This window comes from Coregonus clupeaformis, chromosome 14 (assembly GCF_020615455.1).
Source record: "Coregonus clupeaformis isolate EN_2021a chromosome 14, ASM2061545v1, whole genome shotgun sequence".
NCBI lineage: Eukaryota > Metazoa > Chordata > Actinopteri > Salmoniformes > Salmonidae > Coregonus > Coregonus clupeaformis.
Genome location: NC_059205.1, coordinates 17,545,370 through 17,570,103, shown reverse-complemented (window position 1 = coordinate 17,570,103; position 24,734 = coordinate 17,545,370). Strand labels below are relative to the sequence as shown.

At 44.8% G+C, this 24,734-nt stretch overlaps 1 protein-coding gene across 4 annotated transcripts in view; it reads left to right on the top strand.

The window, feature by feature from the left end:
• LOC121581214 (transcriptional repressor p66 alpha-like) overlaps positions 1–24,734 on the top strand; it is a 66,527-nt gene that overhangs the window by 14,192 nt on the left and 27,601 nt on the right. For all 4 annotated transcript variants that reach the window (XM_045224730.1, XM_045224729.1, XM_045224731.1 and 1 more), the window contains exon 2: positions 19,622–20,161. In XM_045224730.1, the coding sequence (XP_045080665.1) occupies positions 19,626–20,161 (536 nt within the window). In that variant the 5' untranslated portion in view covers positions 19,622–19,625. The remainder of the gene's footprint in view (positions 1–19,621; positions 20,162–24,734) is intronic.

The following is a 24,734-nucleotide window of genomic DNA, read 5'->3' as shown; positions in this document are numbered from 1 at the left end:
ATCACATTTGCAGACTTATGTAAGATAGCCTACTATTCCTAATGTGATGAGTAGATTGGATAGTCATAATTTAGGCAAGTAATAGAACTCATTTACTGTTCGCAAAAAATACTGTTCAATGCATGGCTGAGCACGTATAGTATTGAGGCTTGTATTCCACGATCAGCTTCTTTGTCTTGCTCATGTTGAGGGAGAGGTTGTTGTCCTGGCACCACACTGCCAGGTCTCTGACCTCCTCCCTATAGGCTGTCTCATCGTTATCGGTGATCAGGCCTACCACTGTTGTGTCGTCAGCAAACTTAATGAGGGTGTTTTAGTTGTGCTTCGCCACGCTGTCGTGGGTGAACAGGGAGTACAGGAGCACGCACCCCTGCTGGGCCCCCGTGTTGAGGATCAGCGTGGCAGATGTGTTATTGCCTACCCTTACCACCTGGGGGCGGCCTGTCAAGAAGTCCAGGATCCAGTTGCAGAGGGAGGTGTTTAGTCCCAGGGTCCTTAGTTTAGTGATTAGCTTTGTGGGCACTATGGTGTTGAACGTTGAGCTGTAGTCAATGAACAGCATTGTCACATAGGTTTTCCTTTTGCCCAGGTGGGAAAGGGCAGTGTGGAGTGCGATTGAGATTGCGTCATCTGTGGATCTGTTGGGGTGGTATGCGAATTGGAGTGGTTCTAGGGTTTCCGGGATGATGGTGTTGATGTGAGCCATGATCAGCATTTCAAAGCACCTCATGGCTACCGGTGTGAGTGCTACGGGGCGGTAGTCATTTAGGCAGGTTACCTTCGTGTTCTTGGGCACAGGGACTATGGTGGTCTGTGGCGTGATCTTTGTATCTTGAAACATGTAGGTATTACAGACTCAGTCAGGGAGAGGTTGAAAATGTCAGTAAAGACACTTGCCAGTTGGTCCGCGCATGCTCTGAGTACACATCCTGGTAATCCGTCGGGCCCTGCGGCCTTGTGAATGTTGACCTGTTTAAAGGTCTTACTCACATCGGATACGGAGAGCGTGATCACACAGTTGTCTGGAACAGCTGATGCTCTCATGCATGCTTCAGTGTTGTTTGCCTCGAAGCGAGCATAAAAGGCATTTAGCCTGTCTGGTAGGCTCGAGTCACTGGGCAGCTCGCGGCTGGGTTTCCATTTGTAGTCCGTAATAGTTTGCAAGCCCTGCCACATCCGACGAGCGTGAGAACCGGTGTAGTAGGATTCAATTATGGTCAGATTTGCCAATACTTTCTGAAGGTACTGTATATTAGATTTATTTTTTGTCGCATTGGTGATCCCAAATGAACTGCGGGTTGCAGAGCAAAATATTTAGATGCATATTCGACCAGATTCGTCGCACTTTAGAGCCCTGTCCCAGACACTAATTACATTGTCTAAACCAGGGGTTCTCAAAGAGGGGTTGGCCAGATAAAAAAAAAAAAAAATCTAATTACAAGGGGGTCAACGATGAATTTGCTATCACAAAAAGGGCCCCCTGCCCCAAACAGTTTGAGAACCCCTGGTCTAAACAAACACTTATCCTGGTGGATTTTTTTGTGTGTGTGTCTGATACTGGTTCTCAACTCAATTGCCGTTAGCCTGCCGGTATGCAGGGTTGGGGAGCAATGGATTACATGTAATCCTGTTACATGTAGGCCTAACGGATTGCAAAACACTAACTGAAATCCCTTACGTTACCAGCTAAAATTTGGTAAGACTAGATGATTACTTCTAGGATTACTTTTAAATTCAGAACGGATGTTTGCGAATAAATTGACACCTTTCTGTTTTCTCAATGACATTAAAATCAGCATTGAAAAAAGGTGAAAGTTTAGGTTTGTTCCGCCTAAGCGAGTCTGACCACAAGTCAGAGACCACTATGATGACGCACCAAATGTGTTTGATGGATCTAGAAAAGAGCAGGACTAGGCTTTTGTAGGCTACAGTCCAAGCTGTCTTCCGATGGTGCAACTTCTGTCAGCATCCAAAGATTATCCAACTTGAATAAGCGCTTGGTGGTAAGGACGACAGCAGTGGTGTAGCCTACGGTGATACGAATATAATTTATTATTGATATCTAGGCTGCATAGCGCATTGATGTGAATCACATTTAGTTATTTGCACGTTATGGATGGAAGTGGTTGTTGTTGATGGCTGTTCACAAATGTATTTGTATTTTAACCCAAAATGGTTGAATTGAAGCAGTTTAAGCTGCCTATCAATTATTGTTTTTGCGACCAGGAGTGTATTAATTAAGGAAACAGTTTACCATTTAAGAACAGAAGAACAGAAGCAAACAGGGCAAAACTAGAGTTTCTATTGGACAAATTCAGTTAGGTCCCTCCCCGTTCTGTTGGCTTCCATTTAAGATACGTTTTTCAGCAGAATCAGTGTAATGAATATGCCCAAGTGGACAGCCACTATAAAATGTGCTCTTGCAACATCTGCATAGTGCAGATCCCAGCCTATGGAATAAAAGTTTGAGGGAGTTCCTCCCTTCTAAACTCCCCTGTGGGATTGTTCTCCATACTGTCAAAAACTAGTTTAATTTAATAACACCAAGAGTGGGGCTTTTATTGCTCAATCTTATTTGTGCTGATTAAACGGACACATACTCAAACTCGCTCACTTTTGATAGACTTAAACCGCTGCAAATTATCGAGATATCAAAGTGTCACCAACAAAAACGTAAACAATAGGACTATAGAAAATGCAGCATTTGGCATTCATTTTTCACATGCAAAAAGCACTTTTTGGTAGTGCTCAAAGCATGCCATTCCGAGAGCAGCATTTATTTTTCAACTCGAAGCAATGAGCCCAATCAGTCCTCCATGACAACAAAATAAACTACAGAGTAGGCTAATTAGTCCTTCGTTTTTGGGTTATGCTCAGGTAAAACAATTTGGCTAATCTATGTAGTGGCATCAAAGTCTAAATTAACCACTGCCCTAGCAATAGTTGATTAAATTTCAATGCACCTTTTGTTCCTTTGTTCTCCTTTAGATCCAGGGTTCCGTAGTTTGCCACACGTCTTCATTCATAACAAAATTAAACTTTCAAGAACAATGCAATGCCTTTTGTACATCAGTGTGTTATTTGTAAAGTATAATATTACATTTTGTTGGTGGTGGTTAGTGGTGATTGAAAACTGTATCCTCCACAGGAGGCTGCTGAGGGGAGAACGGCTCATAAAAAAGGCCTGAACGGAGCAAATGGAATGGCATCAAACACGTGTTTGATGTATTTGATACCATTCCACTAATTCCACTCCAGCTATTACCACGAACCCGTGCTCCCCAATTAAGGTGCCACCAACCTCCTGTGGTAGCCTCCAACCAGTGCTAGGACTTCCCCCCTAGCTTCCTAAACTACCTCCCCATATTGGCTTTTGCTTCCCAGTAGAGTGGGCGGATTCAAGCGGTCAATCATGGCTCAGGTAAATAAGTAACCATAATATGGGAAGCTCATCTAAATAATAATGCATATCCTTTCATCATAAATTGTAATTGTAAGCCTTTTGGCTCCTACATTACCGGCCCCTAATTGTGGCTGCCATTAACAAAACAATTATATTTTCAACTGAAATCTTCAAGGAGCCATAACTTACAGTGCTTTCAGTGCCTGAAGTGGCGCCGGAGAAGATGGCTGCCGTTTTACAGCCCTCTAACCAATTGTACTATTATGTGTGTTTTTCCGCGTTATTTGTAATTTATTTTGTACATAATGTTTCTGCCATTGTCTCTTATAACCAAAAAGAGCTTCTGGATATCAGGACAGCGATTACTCACCTCGTATTGGACGAAGATTTTTTCTTCAACGAGGCGGCCGCGAAGGATATCATACAGACACCCGACAAGGCCCAAATCCCCGTCATTCGCGTGAGGAAGAGACAGAGATATCGTGGACGCAGATCGGGGTGCCTTGTAAGGATCCGACGGCGAGCGAGTAAACTGCCTCTTCCATCAATCCTATTAGCCAACGTTCAATCTTTTGAAAATAAAGTGGACGACTTAAGATTACGGTTATCCTACCAACGGGACATTAAAAACTGTAATATATTATGTTTCACCGAGTCGTGGCTGAACGACGACAATGATAACATTCAGCTAGCAGGCTATACGCTACATCGGCAGGACAGAACGGCTGACTCCGGTAAGACAAGGGTGGCGGTCTGTGTATATTTGTAAACAACAGCTGGTGCACAAAACCAAATACTAAGGAAGTCTCGAGGTTTTGCTCGCCTGAGGTAGAGTATCTTATGATAAGCTGTAGACCACACTATTTACCAAGAGAGTTTTCATCTATATTTTTCATAGCTGTCTATTTACCACCACAAACCAATGCTGGCATTAAGATTGCACTGAATGAGTTGTACAAGGCCATTAATCAACAGGAAAACGCTCATCCAGATGCAGCGCTCCCTAGTGGCCGGGACTTTAATGCAGGGAAACTTAAATCCGTTCTACCTAATTTCTACCAGCATGTTAAATGTGCAACCAGAGGGAAAAAAACTCTAGACCACCTTTACTCCACACACAGAGACGCATACAAAGCTCTCCCTCGCCCTCCATTTGGCAAATCTGACCATAACTCTATCCTCCTGATTCCTGCTTATAAGCAAAAACTAAAGCAGGAAGCACCAGTGACTTTCGGTTAATAAAAAAGTGGTCAGATGACGCAGATGCTAAGCTACAGGACTGTTTTGCTAGCACAGACTGGAACATGTTCGGGATTCTTCAGACAGCATTGAGGAGTACACCACATCAGTCACTGGCTTCATCAATAAGTGCATCGATGATGTCGTCCCCACAGTGACCGTACGTACATACCCCAACCAGAAGCCATGGATTACAGGAAACATCCGCACTGAGCTAAAGGGTAGAGCTGCCGCTTTCAAGGAACGGGACTCTAACCCGGACGCTTATGAGAAATCCCGCTATGACCTCCGACGAACCATCAAACAGGCAAAGAGTCAATACAGGTCTAAGATTGAATCGTACTACACTGGCTCTGACGCTCGTCGGATGTGGCAGGGCTTGAAAACTATTACAGACTACAAAGGGAAGCACAGCCGCGAGCTGCCCAGTGACACAAGCCTACCAGACGAGCTAAACCACTTCTATGCTCGCTCGAGGCAAGCAACACTGAAGCATGCATGAGAGCACCAGCTGTTCCGGATGACTATGTGATCACGCTCTCCGTAGCCGATGTGAGTAAGACTTTTAAGCAGGTCAACATTCACAAGGCCGCAGGGCCAGACGGATTACCAGGACGTGTACTCTGAGCATGTGCTGACCAACTGGCAAGTGTCTTCACTGACATTTTCAACATGTCCCTGACTGAGTCTGTAATACCAACATGTTTCAAGCAGACGACCATAGTCCCCGTGCCCAAGGACTCTAAGATAACCTGCCTAAATGACTACCGACCCGTAGCACTGACGTCTGTAGCCATGAAGTGCTTTGAAAGGCTGGTCATGGCTCACATCAACAGCATTATCCCAGAAACCCTAGACCCACTCCAATTTGCATATACCGCCCCAACAGATCCACAGATGATGCAATCTCTATTGCACTCCACACTGCCCTTTCCCACCTGGACAAGAGGAACACCTACGTGAGAATGCTATTCATTGACTACAGCTCAGCATTCAACACCATAGTGCCCTCTAAGCTCATCACTAAGCTAAGGATCCTGGGACTAAACACCTCCCTCTGCAACTGGATCCTGGACTTCCTGACGGGCCACCCCCAGGTGGTAAGGGTAGGTAACAACACATCTGCCACACTGATCCTCAACACGGGGGCCCCTCAGGGGTGCGTGCTCAGTCCCCTCCTGTACTCTCTGTTCACCCATGACTGCATGGCCAGGCACGACTCCAACACCATCATTAAGTTTGCCGACGACACAACAGTGGTAGGCCTGATCACCGACAACGATGAGACAGCCTATAGGGAGGAGGTCAGAGATCTGGCCGTGTGGTGCCAGGACAACAACCTCTCCCTCAACGTGACCAAGACAAAGGAGATGATTGTGGACTACAGGGGAAAAAAAAGAGGACTGAGCACGCCCCCATTCTCATCGACGGGGCTGTAGTGGAACAGGTTGAGAGCTTCAAGTTCCTTGGTGTCCACATCACCAACGAACTATCATGGTCCAAACACACCAAGACAGTCGTGAAGAGGGCACGACAAAGCCTATTCCCCCTCAGGAGACTAAAAAGATTTGGCATGGGTCCTCAGATCCTCAAAAAATTCTACAGCTGCACCATCGAGAGCATCCTGACTGTTTGCATCACCGCCTGGTATGGCAACTGCTTGGCCTCCGACCGCAAGGCACTACAGAGGGTAGTGCGTACGGCCCAGTACATCACTGGGGCAAAGCTTCCTGCCATCCAGGACCTCTATACCAGGCTGTGTCAGAGGAAGGCCCTCAAAATTGTCAGACTCCAGCCACCCTAGTCATAGACTGTTCTCTCTGCTACCGCACGGCAAGCGGTACCGGAGTGCCAAGTCTAGGTCCAAAAGACTTCTCAACAGCTTCTACCCCCAAGCCATAAGACTCCTGAACAGCTAATCATGGCTACCCGGACTATTTGCACTGCCCCCCCACCCCATCCTTTTTACGCTGCTGCTACTCTGTTAAGTATTTATGCATAGTCACTTTATCTCTACCCACATGTACATATTACCTCAACTACCTCAACTAGCCGGTGCCCCCGCACATTGACTCTGCAACGGTACCCCCCTGTATATATAGCCTCCCTACTGTCACTTTATTTTACTTCTGCTCTTTTTTTTCTCAACACTTTTTTTTGTTGTTGTTTTATTTTTACTTTTTTTGTTTAAAATAAATGCACTGTTGGTTAAGGGCTGTAAGTAAGCATTTCACTGTAATGTCTGCACCTGTTGTATTCGGCGCATGTGACCAATAAAATTTGATTTGATTTGATTTTTGGAAAGTATTCATACCCCTTGACTTTTTCCACATTTTGTTACGTTAGTCTTTATTCTAAAATTGATTAAAACATTTTTTTTCCAGCAATCTACACAAAATATCCCATAATGACAAGGCAAAAACTGGTTTTTAGAAATGTTTGCAAATGTATACAAAATAAAAAACAGATACCTTATTTACATAAGTATTCAGACCCTTTGCTACGAGACTCCAAATTGAGCTCAGGTGCATCCTGTTTCAATTGATCATCTTTGAGATGTTTCTACAACTTGATTGGAGTCCACCTGTGGTAAATCCAATTGATTGGAAATGATCTGGAAAGGCACACACCTGTCTATATAAGGTCCCACAGTTGACAGTGCATGTCAGAGCAAAAACCAAGCCATGAGGTCGAAGGAATTGTCCGTAGAGCTCCGAGACAGGATTGTGTCGAGGCACAGATCTGGGGAAGGGTACCAGCACATTTCTGCAGCATTGAAGGTCCCCAATAACACAGTGGCCTCCATCATTCTTAAATGGAAGTAGTTTGGAAACACCAAGACCCTTCCTAGAGCTGGCCGCCCGGCCAAACTGAGCAATTGGGGGAGAAGGGCCTTGGTCAGGGAGGTGACCAATAACCCGATGGTCACTCTGACAGAGCTCTAGAGTTCCTCTGTGGAGATGGGAGAACCTTCCAGAAGGACAACCATCTCTGCAGCACTCCACCAATCAGGCCTTTATGGTAGAGTGGCCAGACAGAAGCCACTCCTCAGTAAAAGGCACATGACAGTCCACTTGGAGTTTGCCAAAAGACACTTAAAGACTCTCAGACCATGAGAAACAAGATTCTCTGGTCTGATGAAACCAAGATTCAACTCTTTGGCCTGAATGCCAAGCTTCACGCATGGAGAAAACCTGGCACCATCCCTACGGTGAAGCATGGTGGTGGCAGCATCATGCTGTGGGGATGTTTTTCAGCGGCAGGGACTGGGAGACCAGTCAGGATCGAGGCAAATATGAACGGAGCAAAGTACAGAGAGATCCTTGATGAAAACCTGCTCCAAAGCACACAGCCAAGACAACGCAGGAGTGGCTTCGGGACAAGTCTTTGAGTGGCCTAGCCAGAGCCCGGACTTGAACCCGATCTAACATCTCTGGAGAGACCTGAAAATAGCTGTGCAGCAACGCTCCCCATCCAACCTGACAAAGCTTGAGAGGATCTGCAGAGAAGAATGGGAGAAACTCCCCAAATACAGGTGTGCCAAGCTTGTAGCCTCATACCCAAGAAGACTCTAGGCTGTAATCGCTGCCAAAGATGCTTCAACAAAGTACTGAGTAAAGGGTCTGAATATGGGGTATTGTGTGTAGATTGATGAGGGGGAAAAAACAACTTCATCAATTTGAGAAAAAGGCTGTAAAGGAACAAAATGTGGAAAAAGTCAAGGTGTCTGAATACTTTCCGAATGCACTGTAAATCTTCATATTCAAAACTCAATTTCTTCTTTCTTCCTAATATCATACTGTACACCCCAAAAGCTATTTAATCCATAATTCTGAATGAGGGTGTACTTTTCGGGTATATTTAATAATCTGCTACTTCCTGGAGCATAGCTTGGTGATGGGTCATTCCAAGACAGATGTTTTGGTCTTAAGGACTATGCTCCTTACATGACCCGTTGAGTCCTGAATAGGTTTAATGACCCTTCCCATCATCCAAGTTTCCCTGGGTGTTGTGCTGTCCACGATAAGCACCAAATCATCTGTTCTGAGACTCCTTTTCTTGAGGTTCCACTTTTGCCTTTCTTGCATCAAAGGAAGGTTCTCCCTTATCCATCTAGTCCAGAACAGATCCACAAGGTATTGTATCTGTCTCCATCTCCGTCTGGAATATGAGTCGTCCTTCCTGAATAGTCCAGGTGGCATGATGGGTTTTCCTTTCAACTGCAGTAAGTGATTAGGCGTGAGAGCTTCAAGGTCATTGGGATCGTCAGATACAGCAGTAATTGGGCGATCTTTCAAGATGGCTTCCACTTCACATAAAGCTGTTTGCATGCCTTCTTCATCCAATGGCTGCTGTCTCAGGGCCGATGTTAGTATGGACTTCACCTGATGGATCAGTCGCTCCCACACACCTCTGTGGTGGGATCCAGTGGGTGGGTTGAATACCCACTTTATTCCATCAGGCAACAAGTTATTTTGAATCTTTCCATGATTCAATCCCTTCAGCGGCCACGCTTCACCTCTATCGGTCCAAAGTAGTCCGTGCTCACATGTAAATGGTGGCAGGTCAGGTGATACACGGCTCTTGGGGAGGTTAGCCATTATTTTAAGATCTTTCTTGTAGCAGAGTTAGCATGCACTATCCAATACCTCTGTCTTAATTTGGAGAGCATATGATTCCGTCCACTGTGTATAATCTGCTTGTGTATGTTTCTCAAGATGAATGTGGCGAGGTGGCTGCCTTTACCAGGAATGACAGGATATTTGATATCCTCTGGCATTGCAGCCCTCCTCAACCTTCCTCGAACTCTCAGTAGTCCATCCTGCAGAATAGAATCCAGTCTTTTGACATGCCCATATTCCTTCAGATCAGCAATCTCCTGAGGGAAAGATTGCCACTGGCTGCATCTTACAATGGATTTCTCAGCCTGTGTCATGTCCTTAACAGACAAGCTTTGCGCACCCAAAAAGCTCTGAACTACTTCATATGCTTTTCTACAGCCTTTTCATTTTAACTTTGTGTCAGTTCTTTTCTGACACAGTTGCTGCAGAACAAATCTTACTTTCAGTAGCCTAGCTACATCTCTTTAAAAACACCTCCACTCAGAGAAGTGTTCCAGCAGTGTGGCTGTTGGATCCTGAAGTCCCTTGACTGTTACATGATTCACAGTGATCTTCTTGTCCTCTGGGTCATCTACTGAAATCTCTTTGATTTCCCCTTGCAGTTTTGGCCATTGAACCTCACCCTTTAACAGAAATTCTGGGCCAGTTATCCATCGCTTTGATTGGAGAAATGTCTCTGCATTCATTCCTCGAGGAGCATCATCTGCTGGGTTGAGCTTTGATGTCCCGTACCTCAATTGAGAGGGTCTGGACCTTTCCCTTATGACTAAGACGAATGTGTGGAATCTTCTTGATTCATTTGAAATGTCCAGAATACAGACTCCTCCAACTTGATTTCATGCTCATCTCTCAGCATTGAATCCATCCTCACAGCCAAAACAGCAGCCCCAACTCCAGCCTGGGGATGGTCGTTTACTTTTCCATAACCAGCAGGTTTAATACATCTGGACACATGGAAACAAGTCAATTGTTCTAAATCAAAAAGCCATTTCCTCTACTGCACAGCAAAGACCGCTGGGATCTCCCTATCCCATCCACAGTCTAGTCTACATAGCGCTTGGAGTATTTTTCTTCCAGTCAGGACAAATGAAGCCAAAGATCCTAGAGGGTCATACACAGAGCAGACGACTAATAGTATGCCTCTTCTGGTGATAGTTTGGTCTTTCATGGCTGTTCTGATGGAGAGGTCCCACTGCACTGCAAGTGCTTTGTCTACTGGTAAGGTCTCTCTATCCAGGTCGAGCTCCTTAACATCCTTGGCTCTCTCTTCAGGCAATGAGCCCAGGACAGCACGGCTGTTGCTGATCCATTTTGTGAGCTTAAATCCTCCTTCTGCACAGACTGCCATCAGATCCTTGACAAGAGTGATAGCTTCACATTCTGAGGGCACTGATTTTAGAAGGTTGTCCACATAAAAGTTAATTTTTACAGTTTTACTGATCTTATCATCGTACTTATCCCTGTTGTCATCTGCGGTTTTCTTTAGTGCAAAACTAGCACAACTGGTAGAGGAGACCGCTCCAAACAGATGAACTGTCATCCGGTACTCAGCCAGTGGTTGGCTTGTGTCTCCATCAGGCCACCAGAAGAATCACAGGAAGTCCACATCTTGTGGGGATACTCTGACCTGGTGAAATATGCCCTCTATTTCAGCCATTACAGCAATGGGCTCCTTGCGAAACCTCAGCAGAACGCCTAGGAGGGTGTTTGAAAGATTTGGGCCTTGCAGCAGCTCTTTGTTGAGTGAAGTGCCCTTGAACAAAGCATTACAGTCAAAAAACACTGATATTTTTCTTTGTTGGGTGTTACACCCAATGGTGTGGGATGTACCACACTGATCCATCCTGCTGGAGAAGCTGGTTCTGAGGCACCTTTTCTGCGTGCCCTTGCTTTAGCACATCATTTAGAAATCCTTTATAGTCCTCGAAGAACACTTTGTTATTTTCAAAATTCCTTTAGAGGTTGTGAGCACGTTGCTCTGCAATGTGGCGATTGTGTGGCATATTCACTTTCTCCTTCCGAAAGGGTAGTTGAAGGTGGTAGTGTCCTTCTTTAAGTGTAACAGAGTTAGATGCAATTTGAAGGAAGCACTGGTCTTCAACAGATGATTATCTTTTTTCATTGTGAACTTGCTCTGGAAAGTCTCTGTTGTAATGTTTGATCAGCAGCTGTTCTAAGCTCTCAACTGATACTCTGTTCACTGCCACACATGGCCCGTCGTTTCCATCATGACAGCTACTGCTGCCGAGTGGTCCATTTACCACCCCTTGACTCCTAATGATTCTCCAGGGCTCTAATGCCTTGGGGGCATTAACACCAATGAGAAGTCCCACATTTGCATCAATACTGTTAAAGAGTGACCTCATTCAAATATGACCATTACCTGATGTGATCTTGTAAGGGGATACTTTCCTTTGTGACAGGAATTTCGCTATCAGTGTATACCTCTCGAAGTTCGAAGACCACATACCTCAAGTCCGTTTGTTTTGTAACAGCCCACTGGTTTCCTCTGTCCCATTGTCTTTAACAGAATGCCCGTTCTCTTTCCCCTGACATTGAGATCTGACATAAGCTTCTCCGTACAGAATGTTGCTGAGCTGCCGGGATCTAAAAAAGCATAGGTCTGTATGATTTAGTTTTCTTTCTTTAATGTTTGATTTGCACAGGCACGATGGCGAAACTACAGCCTTTGTTGCCGGCCCCAGTGTGGCCACTTGTGGAAAGAGAAACCATAGCATTGCACACAGTGTCCTCAGTTGTCTCTCCAGCAGACTCTCTGGAAGAACTTTCAACTCTCTCCTCCACTTTAGTGTGTAGCACACTGGGGTGTTTTCTTCTCACAAATATCACATGTTAATTTCCTCGTGCAATCTTTGCTCATATGACCTTTAATCAAGCATCCAAAGCAGATGCCTTTATACCTCAGAAACTCAACCTTTTCTTTATGTGGCTTTGACATCCTTTTGCATGCTTCCATAGTGTGGTTGCCAGAACAGAACATGCATGGTTTCTACAGTGCAACCTTCTGACTTGTTTCCTTTTCACTTTGGTGAGGTTTCTCTTTTTCAGTCACAGGACTGACAAGTGTAGCATAGCTTCCCTTGCTTCCTGACTTCAGCGGAAGCTTTGGTTTTAGGGTTTGGGTTTTGGAGTTCTATTCCCATTGAAAGGGTCTTGGATATCTCCAAAAACTGGATCAGAGGTGATGCAGGCCTGGCTCTCAATGAAAAGCACAAGGTTTCTGAAACAATCTTGTTTGTTAGTTCATTCTTGAATATCACAGGCTACAGATCTCCACTTGTCTCTTAAGTTTGAATGGTAATTTTAAAATGATTATTCTCATGTTTGAGGTGATATTCATTTAATCCATAAATCCAATATGTTGCATAGCATTGCAGCATCCTCGCCAGAAAAGTGTGTATGCGTGAAGAGCATTACCATCCTCAGTTTCAATGGCAGACCAGCCCAAAGCTTTCTCCATGTAAGCAGTTGATATTCTCATTCCATTTCCACAATGCTGTTCTAATAGCCTCCTAGCTTCCCTGTAACCCACCCCAGGTTCCATATGATGACAGCTGCGGACTAGTTCTCTTGCTTGACCATTTTGTATATTGCTCTAAGAAATAAAGCTTGTCTTGACTGCTGTCAGCTTTGCTGTCAATACTGTGCTCAAAGGTTCTTATGAATGACTGTTATTGAAGTGGGTCACCTGTAAATACCGGAATTTCTCTGACAGGAAGTAGTGACAACCTTTGCTGCTTTACAATGGGTTCAGTCACTTTGCTTTGTCTGTGTAGAACATCAGCAAATATAACCTGCTCAGAATTGTTTGGCATATTGGTGCCACCTGCTGGCAATAATGATATATGCTGGTGGCTACTCCTAGGCCATACGTCTTTACTGCGCTTTGGGTTCAGGTGAGGACTAGTGTACATTTCATCCTCCTCTGGTGAGTTCTCCACAGAAGATGGATTGAACTTTTCCAGGGTTCTAAGAGGCCTCATTCTTCTGGACTCCTCATGAAATAAATTCATACCATCCTTTGGCGTCTTTGTTCCCATTTGTAAGGAATCTTCATGTTCTTCCAGAACTTTGACTTTGGCATTAGATGCTGCTATTTGGGCTTGCATTTTCAGGTTTTCCTTTTTGGCTTTTAGCTCAGCTAGTATTTTTGCTTCTGAGTGCTTCTGCCTTGGCCAAGAGAGCAGCTCTTTTAGCTTCAGCTCGTATCCTACTTGAAGTTGTGGATGAAGCTTTTGAGGGTCTCCTAGAGTTTTTTGATGCACTGTCATCGACATCTATTTCAGGGGGATGTTCAGTGGTCAGAGATTTTGCATCACCAACTTATTTATCCACATTATCCAGAAATCCATCAAACCTTATAATTTGGGGGTCAAACCAATCCCTTGTCATCATCTAATAATAGAGCTTGAACGGATTTATGCTGTATGAATTCATTCAGTATACTTTGAAACCCATCCGCAAGAAAAGTAACTTAGTCAACATTTTCTTTATTAACCATGAGCGCTTTTATTTTAATATGTTTCCTTGTAGGGCAAAACTTAGTCCGTTTTTGCTCTGCAGCCATTGGCACAATTTTTTTCCATGTCATCCCCGGGACCACCCATACACAAAAAATGTATGCACGCACGACTGTAAGTCGCTTTGGATAAAAGCGTCTGCTAAATGGCATATTATTTATTATTATTATCTTCGGTTTTGTCATCCATCATTTACGCAAAGTCACACTTCAATCACGATAATTTGCAATCCAAACTTTGTATTTGCAATCTAGTATTTGTTTCAGTTGTGTTGATCAGGCACACTGATTTAGTGTTTCCATTCCATGAGCAGGCATTGAGCAGCCTAGAACGACAAACACATTTAAACTATTTCATAATATTCACAATCCCCACAAGTAGCAACAATCAACAGCATTTGCAAACATTTATTTATTCCATGTAGTTATCGTATCCGTATTTTTACATTTTAGTCATTTAGCAGACGCTCTTATCCAGAGCGACTTACAGTTAGTGAGTGCATACATTATTTTTTAATTTTTTCATACTGGCCCCCCATGGGAATCGAACCCACAACCCTGGCGTTGCAAACGCCATGCCCTCCCCTACCCTGGACGACGCTGGGCCAATTGTGCGCCGCCCCATGGGTCTCCCGGTCGCGGCCGGCTACGACAGAGCCTGGATTCGAACCAGGATCTCTAGTGGCACAGCCTTAGACCACTGCGCCACTCGGGAGTACATCAGTGTGTTATGTGTAAAGTATAATATGAAATGTTGGTGGTGGTTGGAAATTGTGTAGCCTCCAACCAGTGCTAGGACTTCCCCCCTAGCTTCCTAAACTACCTCCCCATATTGACTTTTGCTTCCCAGTAGAGTGGGCGGGTTCAAGCGGTCAATTATGGCTCAGGTAAATAAGTAGCCATAATATGGGAAGCTCATCTAAATAATAATGCATATCCTTCAAATTAATCATAAATTACAATTCTTCTTTAAAGGGCCTTTTGACTCCTACAATCGATATTTCCAAGTCCTATTCTTGAAGATCAAGGGGTATTCAATTAGTTGGAACGACTGGAAATCAGATTTTTTTTATGTAAAGATCTAGCCTAATCGTATTATTAGGCTTATCTGTAGTAGAAAGCAATGGGTTAGAAGAAGCCTACAGAACCAACCCATAAAGTAAAATGCAACATCCATTTATGGCCAGCTATGTAAACTCGAACATTGATTTATCCTGGAATAGATGTTGTTCAGTTGGTAATATTCATTTTGGTCTTCTTTTAATGCCTCTTAAGCAGGTTGAAGTTTATTGGGATGAGTTTTGTCCTTTAGGCAGAACTGAGCGATTTCCTCTAAATGGGCCAGCTGTAAAGTCATAATGGGTATATTGTAAAAATTCTGAAAACAAAAATGTGCTTTTTTGGTTTTTAATTTAAGGTTAGGGTTAAGCATTAGGGTTAGCAGTGTGGTTAGGGTTTTAAAAAATCTGATTTTATGACTTGGGGCAGTGCCAGCTAGTGACCACCAGAACAAGATTCATGACGAAAAACGCTAACCTGCGCCTCTTAAGGGGAAAGTAATCTAAAAGTAACATAAAGTAATCCGATTATGTTACTAAATTTGGGTAATCCAAACGTTACATTACTGATTGCGATTTTGGACAGGTAACTAGTAACTGTAACTGATCACATTTAAAAAGTAATCTACCCAACAATGCCGTTATGTAAATTTTTATTATGCAAATGCAATGATGCCAGCAATTCAAATTCTAGACTCTGTGTAGTTTACTTGCAGCATTCAGAGAGATGCTCGAAAAGTAAACCATTGAATTGCACAGTTCCGAAAAACCTAGCCGTCAGCTATCAGTGTAGAATGTTGAAGTAGCTCAGAGAGAGGTACTGTAGCTCATCCAAGCAGCTCGTTGAAATACTATACATTTTCTCTCTACTATCACCTTTGACCAACTTTTCTGTCCAACATACCATTGGACATAGGTTTAACATGTTAAAGCCTATGGTGAAAGGCCCAACTTTTGGCTCCTCTGTGTTGGCCCTGACCCCACACAGACACAGGGCTGGCTGAAGGCGTCCGCATGCTTCCCAACCGAAACAGTTCGGAAGATGTTCGTGCATATATTACGACAACATTTTGTGACGTTTTGTAATTCAGTAAGGGTTTTTTCGGCTCTTTGCGCACATTACATTTTTTCTTGAGGCAAGCCAAAGTTCGGAGCCGAAGTCTACGCCCCTTCATCGGTGATTGGTCAACAGTAGGGATTATTCAATAAAGTCTTTGTTGTAATTCAAGGAGACAACTCGTTTTCATGCAAATTTTTTCATTGCGAAATACTGCACCAAACATCTTAGTTGGATGTAAAATTGCGCAACTAAGATCTCCTCCACAGAAACGTCAAAATTAATGACAGATTTCTTGAGTTATCTTAAATTAATTCGGACTATTTTGAGGAAGTGTATACTGGCTATGGCATCTCAAAATGGACAAACAGTACTATTGCCACCTTTTTCTAATTTTTCAAGCGAAGGTATTTTAATGGAGTATGCGAGCACACTGAAGCATGCTGACGCCTTAAGACTCTGAAGATCTGCCACTCACACACTATGTAAAACCCCATCTCATCCGTTAGCCGATCAATTAGGCGGCGGAAAGGGTTATTAAGAGTGTGTGACAAAAAATGTCTGTTTGTCTTTTTGTCTGTCATTATAGGCCTAAAATCTAGTCTGAAAGAGCAGATTAGACATATGGTTTGATACATAGAGAAGGGTCTCAGTCCCCCTGTGTGTTTGTCATCTTTAAAGATTACATGTGTTTTAAGGGAGCCTTATTTTGGCTATAGCCAGGCCCATCGTTGATTCTAGAGCTATCGTAATGTGTGGCTCTGCATAGATCCATTGAGATGGGTCGAATCCCGCAGTGTGGATAGAAAAAATATATTCTCACCAGGGTTAAGGTCTGTATTAGTGAGTAAACAGCAGGCTGAAGACTGATGCGGCTGCAGATAACTGCTGCTGAGAAGAAGTGATTACTCAGTCTGGTTTTAGGCTACAGAATCCAAACTGGACCTGGGCTTGGACATGATAGCTACAGCAGAGACTGAGTTTTTGCTGATTATCTGATCTTGGAAAATCTGCAATATCATTGCATAGCATACCTACATCTGTATCCTATAGTTGGAATCAACCTGTCAAGTAGCCTTTTGTTGTGTGTTGATGTCCTAAAGTTGATACTTGGATATCATGAAAAAATTATAAGGTACGATACTCAATAAAATAAAGCAAGTTTTATTTTATCTTCAACATCTTGTATACAATTAGGCCTAGTTAGACAGGGACATACAGTGGAGTAAACAAAAAGAGTAGCATTTGGTCAGGAAGGACAAGAGGTCACGGAGACAAAGGACTGAAATGCCACAAAACAAACAGATGCGGAGTTGCAGACGGAGACACCGTGTTATCTCCTATTGGTCGGTGGTGGTTGTGCAGAAGTCTGGTTTTCAGGGGAAAAGGAAGCGAGCCTGTGACTCAACTTGTGCTTTTGGACGTGCGCCTCGCTGGTTACAGTCCACGGTGAAACATATAGCAGTTAGCTACGGCACGTTTGCTAGCTGGCTCTCTGAAGGGGTTTCCATCCGGAATTGCGACACCTCATCTTAACTCCTCCTTCACATTTACTCGATTTGTTGAACACTGCAGAAGAGAACCTCCCCCAACAGTTTAAAAAAAAAAAAATATTCTCGTCATGACCAGAATGTGGGGCATGTAGTTTCAGGCGTTTCATATACGCCTGCTACGTTAGGTTATTGTGCAGGGGCCTGATTGTGTGTTGTTATTGGCTGATAACTGTTGTATAAGAGAACCAGCGGTAGACTTCCAAAGGTCTGTGATGGTGATGGTGGAGATAATGAAGATCATGCCAATGTAGGCCTTTCCTGTGTGTGGCGAAGGGGGAGAGCTTTCTGATGGATGGATATATCATCTTGGTGGATGTGTGTGAGCTGCCATAGAGATGTAACCTGAAACCTGTCAGCCATTAAGTCGTTCAGATCCTGACCTTCCCTTTTAAAAAGCTGAACTGCCCTTGGACCGGCTGCTGATAGGGTCAACTTCCACTACACTCTGTAGACAGTGACATTGCACTTTTCACTGTAACAATAGGATCAAGTAGCCTTTAGACCAGGGGTGTCAAACGTACAGCCCCGCGAGGGGGGTGGGAAATGAACTAAATATACTTTTAAATGACTAAAACCAAATCGAAACTGTGTAGAAATGATAATGGACCTACATTGATAGACAGTCAGGGAGCATGGAAAATGAGTTTGACATCCCTGCTCTAGACACTAATCTGAAGTCAGTTTTGCATTTTCTGCCCTAATAGATGAGTTTAGGATTTGGGGAGAGTGAGCTGATCCTAGACATGTGCCTTGTAGGCCCTACTACCTAGTGCCTACAGAAAAGTTCTACCCAGAGTTGTAGTGGTGACAGCAGCAGACATGAGTGTGCATCAGTATTTTGGGCGTTTCATTCCTCCCTCCCTCCCTCCCTCCTTTTCTTCTTCCCTCATCTTCCCGGCAGACGTGTGTTTTGGAATGCTACCGCCCTCACCCCCCCCTTGTCTTTCCCCCTCCCTCTCGTCACTCCCCCCTCTCTCTCACGCCCTACCACTTATACAAGCGTCTGTTAGTGTAGAAACTGAGTTTCCGTTCTGGCACTCAAAGGGTTAAAAACTGCTTCTCTCTCTCTCTCTCTCTCTCTCTCTCTCTCTCTCTCACACACACACATACACACACATGCTCACACACAATCACTCGCCAACCGGTTTAGACTGGTTCTTAGAAAAAGTGCTTTGTCTCCCTATGAATCCTGGGAAGGGTCATGTGTGCCTCAGTGATGTCAGAGAGGTTGAAAAAAAACTTGAGTCAGCTTTCTTTTATCAGATGAGATGTATGTGTGTGTGTGGCCCAGGTACAGTAATGAGTGTGGCAGTGTGTGCTGCATGTTTGCCGCCAAACTACCCTATTCTGGTTAATGTGGCTGTTTTTTCCCAAAGCCGTAGCTTCCTGCCGTGCGTCACTGGGCAGACAAGGGGCCTGAGTGAGTGTTCTGTTTATTTATGGAGGTCAGCATTGGGACCCCAGTCCGCATGTATGACGCAGGACACAACTCCTCACTGTACTGTCTGTCTATAGTGTCTGTCTGTCTGTTAGTATGACTGTGATTAGTCTCGGAGTATCTCCTACAGACAGTCTAGTCTTGTCTCAGTCTAGTCAAGTCTCTCTACTTGTTTCCTGGCACCTCGTCTGTCTGTCTAACTGTTTCCCTATAGCTGTCTTCCTCTGTGTGTGCGTGCATGCATGCGTGTGTGTGTGTGTATAAATGGGAAGCAGGGATTAAGACCAGCTAGCATCTGGGTAGCTGGCACCAAGGTGGTCATGTGTGTTCCAATCCCATAGCCATCAGTCCCATTGACAGACAAGAGTGAGAGAGAGGGAGAGAGGGAACTACTGTAAGTCTCTCTCCATTCTGTCCCACAGGACAGCATCTGGTGCCCACTTAGCTAGCTTAATAGAGAGGGACTGAATCTGGCGTGGTGTTTTGCCTCTGTCCTCAGTAAATGCTTCAAGGTCATCTGGGCTTTATCTCTAAAAATGGATTCAAGGTCAGCTATGCCTGTCCAAGTTCTATACACTTTGTTTTACAACTGATTTGAGGTCAGCTATACCCATCCTGGTCCAAGGCTATATGCTTTACTGTCTATTGATGTCAGCTTTGTCTATTCAAGTGAATGTCTGACCAACTCGTCTTCTGTCCGTCTCTTTGTAGGGGGATGTCTGAGGAGGCTGTTCGTCAGACGCGCAGTCAGAAGAGGGCGCTGGGGAGAGAAGTCCCGTCCCCTGATTCCGAAGCCCCTCCCACTGAGTCCGACAGCAAGAAGCCCAAATTAGACCGGGCAGAGACTGGAGCTCCAGACCAGGATGATGAGAGCTCAACTAAACCACAACCACAACCCGAAACCACAAAAGATGACCTAGACCAGTTTAAACCTGTGGTCAAGCCTGAGAAGGAACCAGAACTACCCCAGTTAACATTACCGCTAGTGTTACCGTCCCAACCAACAAAGGAGCCAGAGCGGGACCGGGCCCCGAAATGGTCAGAACCGAGCTTAGACAACCGGACTGAGTGGAATGACCACAGCGACCGGGTCAGGGTGAAGGGGGTGGTGCCTCTAGATGGGCGGAACAGGACTGTGCGGTCGGAACCGAAGGTGGCTAGTGGTATGATGGCAGCAACGGAGGTGAAGGCTACCATTAAAGTGGAGGTCCAGACAAGAGAGCAGGCGCTGGATATGAGCACGTCTAGAGGGTGAGACCACACTGTATTTATTCTCCTAAAAACTGATGTGAGAGAAGCTCCTTTTACTATAGTTCTAGTACCATTTACTCTATGCCATTCAAAACTGACTTGAGGTCAGGGGGGGGGGGCGTAGTGAGAGATCAATGAGATAAAAAGAAAGTTGTTTTTAAGAAGATTTTGTAATTGGAATCTTCATTGCTCTTATTGAACGGAGTACCTACTATTTGCGGTGTGGGGGGCAAGGAGGGGGGGGGCAGTTTTATTTTTATTTTTCAAAAGAAAACTGTCCTTCAAAACTTCCAGTGCCTGGCCCTCCCTCCATTTTCCCCTGTCACCACCTGAACCCTAAAACTCCCCTCCACAAAATGAAGCCTGTGTGTCACAAACCGGTTCCAACCAGCCATTGCCATGGTTTCCACAGTGGAAGGAACAGTGAGGGGAGGGGGGGCGGTGTGAGAGGCAGGGTCACGTGATGATGCCTGAGTGGAGGGTCATGTGACCTGCTTTGGATGAGTGATTAATCCACAGGAAGTGGTAATGGGGCGACACACATGCACACACACACTCTCAAGGTGCTAAGCCCTGAGGAGGACGAGGCTGCTTATTGTAATGCCCACTTCTGAGAATTGACAATCCGTCTCATTAGAATTCATCATTTACTCTACATCTAACTTTCATTTTCCAGTCTAAACTGGGTTATTCATATCGATAAAGGTTTACAGCAATCCACATTTCATTGATGCTGATCAAACTGGTCCTCTGTAGCTCAGCTGGTAGAGCACGGCGCTTGTAACGCCAAGGTAGTGGGTTCGATCCCCGGGACCACCCATACACAAAAATGTATGCACGCATGACTGTAAGTCGCTTTGGATAAAAGCGTCTGCTAAATGGCATATTATTATTATTAAACTCAAACAGAATGTCATTAGACTAGTGGCAACGGGCAAGCCCACACAAGGTTTTTGACCTAGGTCTAACATACAACAAATATAAACTGGTAGCCTTCCAATACAAACACTGCTACTCGTTATAATTAAAAAAAAAAACATTTTAGTCATTTAGCAGACGCTATTATCCAGAGCGACTTACAGTTAGTGAGTGCATACATTTTTCATACAAATCGAATTTTATTTGTCAAGTGCCGAATACAATGGGTGTAGAATTTACCATAAAATGCTTACTACGAGCCCTTTCCCAACAATGCAGTTAAAAAGTACGACAATTTGTAAAAACAAAAAAGGAAATAGTAACACAATACAATAAGAATAACGAGACTATATAAAAGGAGTACCGGTACCGAGTCAATGTGCTAGGGGTGCGAGGTAGTTGAGGTAATTCAGGTAATACAGTATGTACACGTGGGTAGGGGAAAAAGTGACTAGGCAATCAGGATAGATAATAAACAGAGTAGCAGCAGCGTAATGGATAATGGCTGCCGTTTTATTTTGTTAGTTTTTTCACATTGTTTGTAACTTATTTTGTACGATTACTCACCTCGAACTGGACAAATATTTTTTTCTTTAATGAGTCCGACGCGAAGGATATACTGCTTCCCCGAGACCAGGCCCAAATCCCGTCATTCGCGTGAAGAAAAGACAGAAATACAGGGGGCCGTGGTCTGGGTGCCTTGTGAGAATTCGTCGGCGAGTGGGTAAACCGCCTTTACAATCCGTTCTATTGGCCAACGTGCAATCACTGGAAAATAAACTGGATGATCTACGATCAAGACTATCCTATCAGCGGGACATTAAAAACTGTAATATCTTATGTTTCACCGAGTCGTGGCTGAACAACGACACATAGATTATACAGCTGGCTGGGTTTTCCGTGCATCGGCAGGACAGAGCAGATACGTCTGGTTAGATGGGGTGTGGGTGTGTGTCTATTTGTCAATAACAGCTGGTGCGCGATGTCTAATATTAAAGAAGTCTCAAGGTATTGCTCGCCTGAGGTGGAGTACCTCATGATAAGCTGTAAACCACACTATTTACCAAGAGAGTTCTCATCTATATTATTCGTAGCCGTCTATTTACCACCACAAACCGATGCTGGCACTAAGACCACACTCAACGAGCTGTATAAGGCCATAAGCAAACAAGGAAATGCTCATCCAGAAGCGGCGCTCCTAGTGGCCAGGGACTTTAATGCAGGCAAACTTCAATCCATTTTGCCTAATTTCTACCAGCATGTCACATGAGCAACCAGAGGGGAAAAAAACTCTAAACCACCTTTACTCCACACACAGAGGCGCATACAAAGCTCTCCCTCAACCTCCATTTGGAAAATCTGACCATAATTCTGTCCTCCTGATTCCTGCTTACAAGAAAAACTAAAGCAAGTGGTCAGATGACGCGGATGATTCGCTACAGGACTGTTTTGCTAGCACAGACTGGAATATGTTCCAGGATTCATCCAATGGCTTTGAGGAGTATATCACCTCAGTCACCGGCTTCATCAAAAAGTGCATCGACAACGTCGTCCCCACAGTGACCGTACGTACATATCCCAACCAGAAGCCATGGATTACAGGCAACATCCGCACCGAGCTAAAGGTTAGAGCTGCCGCTTTTAAGGAGCGGGATACTAATCCGGACGCTTATAAGAAATCCTGCTATGCCCTCAGACGAACCATCAAACAGGCAAAGCGTCAATACAAGACTAAGATTGAATACTACTACACTGGCTCTGACGCTCGTCGGATGTGGCAGGGCTTGCAAACTATTACAGACTACAAAGGGAAACCCAGCCGCGAGCTGCCCAGTTACGCGAGCCTACCAGACGAGCTAAATGCCTTTTTACGATCGCTTCGAGGCAAGTAAGACTGAAGCATGCATGAGAGCACCAGCTGTTCCGGACGACTGTGTGATCGCGCTCTCCGTAGCCGATGTGAGCAAGACCTTTTAAACAGGTCAACATTCACAAGGCCGCGGGGCCAGACTGATTACCAGGACATGTACACAGAGCATGCGTGGACCAACTGGCAAGTGTCTTCACTGACATTTTCAACATGTCTCTGACTGAGTCTGTAATACCAACATGTTTCAAGCAGACCACCATAGTCCCTGTGCCCATGAAAGCGAAGGTAACCTGCATAAATGACTACCGCCCCATAGCACTCACGTCGGTAGCCATGAAGTGCTTTGAAAGGCTGGTCATGGCTCACATCAACACCATCATCCCGGAAACCCTAGACCCACTCCAATTTGCATATACTGCCCCAACAGATCCACAGATGACGCAATCTCAATCACACTCCACACTGCCCTTTCCCACCTGGACAAAAGGAACACCTATGTGAGAATGCTGATCATTGACTACAGCTCAGCGTTCAACACCATAGTGCCCACAAAGCTCATCACTAAGCTAAGGACCCTGGGACTAAACACCTCCCTCTGCAACTGGATCCTAGACTTCCTGACGGGACTCCCCCAGGTGGTAAGGGTAGGCAACAACACATCTGCCACTCTGATCCTCAACACTGGGGCCCCTCAGGGGTTCGTACTTAGTCCCCTCCTGTACTCCCTGTTCACCCACGACTGCGTGGCCAAGCACGACTCCAACACCATCATTAAGTTTGCTGACGACACAACAGTGGTAGGCCTAATCACCGACAACGATGAGACAGCCTATAGGGAGGAGGTCAGAGACCTGGCAGTGTGGTGCCAGGACAACAACCTCTCCCTCAATGTGAGCAAGACAAAGGAGCTGATCGTAGACTACAGGAAAAGGAGAGCCGAACAGGCCCCCATTAACATCGACGGGGCTGCAGTGGAGCGGGTAGAGAGTTTCAAGTTCCTTGGTGTCCACATCACCAACAAACTATCATGGTCCAAACACACCAAGACAGTCGTGAAGAGGGCACGACAACACTTTTTCCCCCTCAGGAGACTGAAAAGATTTGGCATGGGTCCCCAGATCCTCAAAACGTTATACAGCTGCACAATCGAGAGCATCCTGACCGGTTGCATCACCATCTGGTATGGCAACTGCTCGGTATCCGACCGTAAGGTGCTACAGAGGGTAGTGCGTACGGCCCAGTACATAACTGGGGCCAAGCTTCCTGCCATCCAGGACCTATATACTAGGCGGTGTCAGAGGAAGGCCCCAAAAATTGTCAAAGACTCCAGTCACCCAAGTCATAGACTGTTCTCTCTGCTACCGCACAGCAAGCTGTACCGGAGCACCAAGTCTAGGTCCAAAAGGCTCCTTAACAGCTTCTACCCCCAAGCCATAAGACTGTTGAACAATTAATCAAATGGCCACCCGGACTATTTATTGTCATTTTATTGTGTTACTTTAGTTTATTTAGTAAATATTTTCTTAACTCTTTCTTGAACCGCATTGTTGGTTAAGGGCTTGTAAGTAAGCATTTCACGGTAAGGTCTACACCTGTTGTATTCGACGCATGTGACAAATAAAATTTGATTTGATTAGTGTGAAAGTGTGTGTGTGTGTGTGTGTGTGTGTATGTAGTGTGTGAGTGTATGTAGTGTGTGAGTGTATGTTGTGTGTGTTTTAGTGTCAATGAAGTATGTCTGAGTGTGTGGGTACTAGAGTCCACTGAGTGTGCAAGAAATTATAA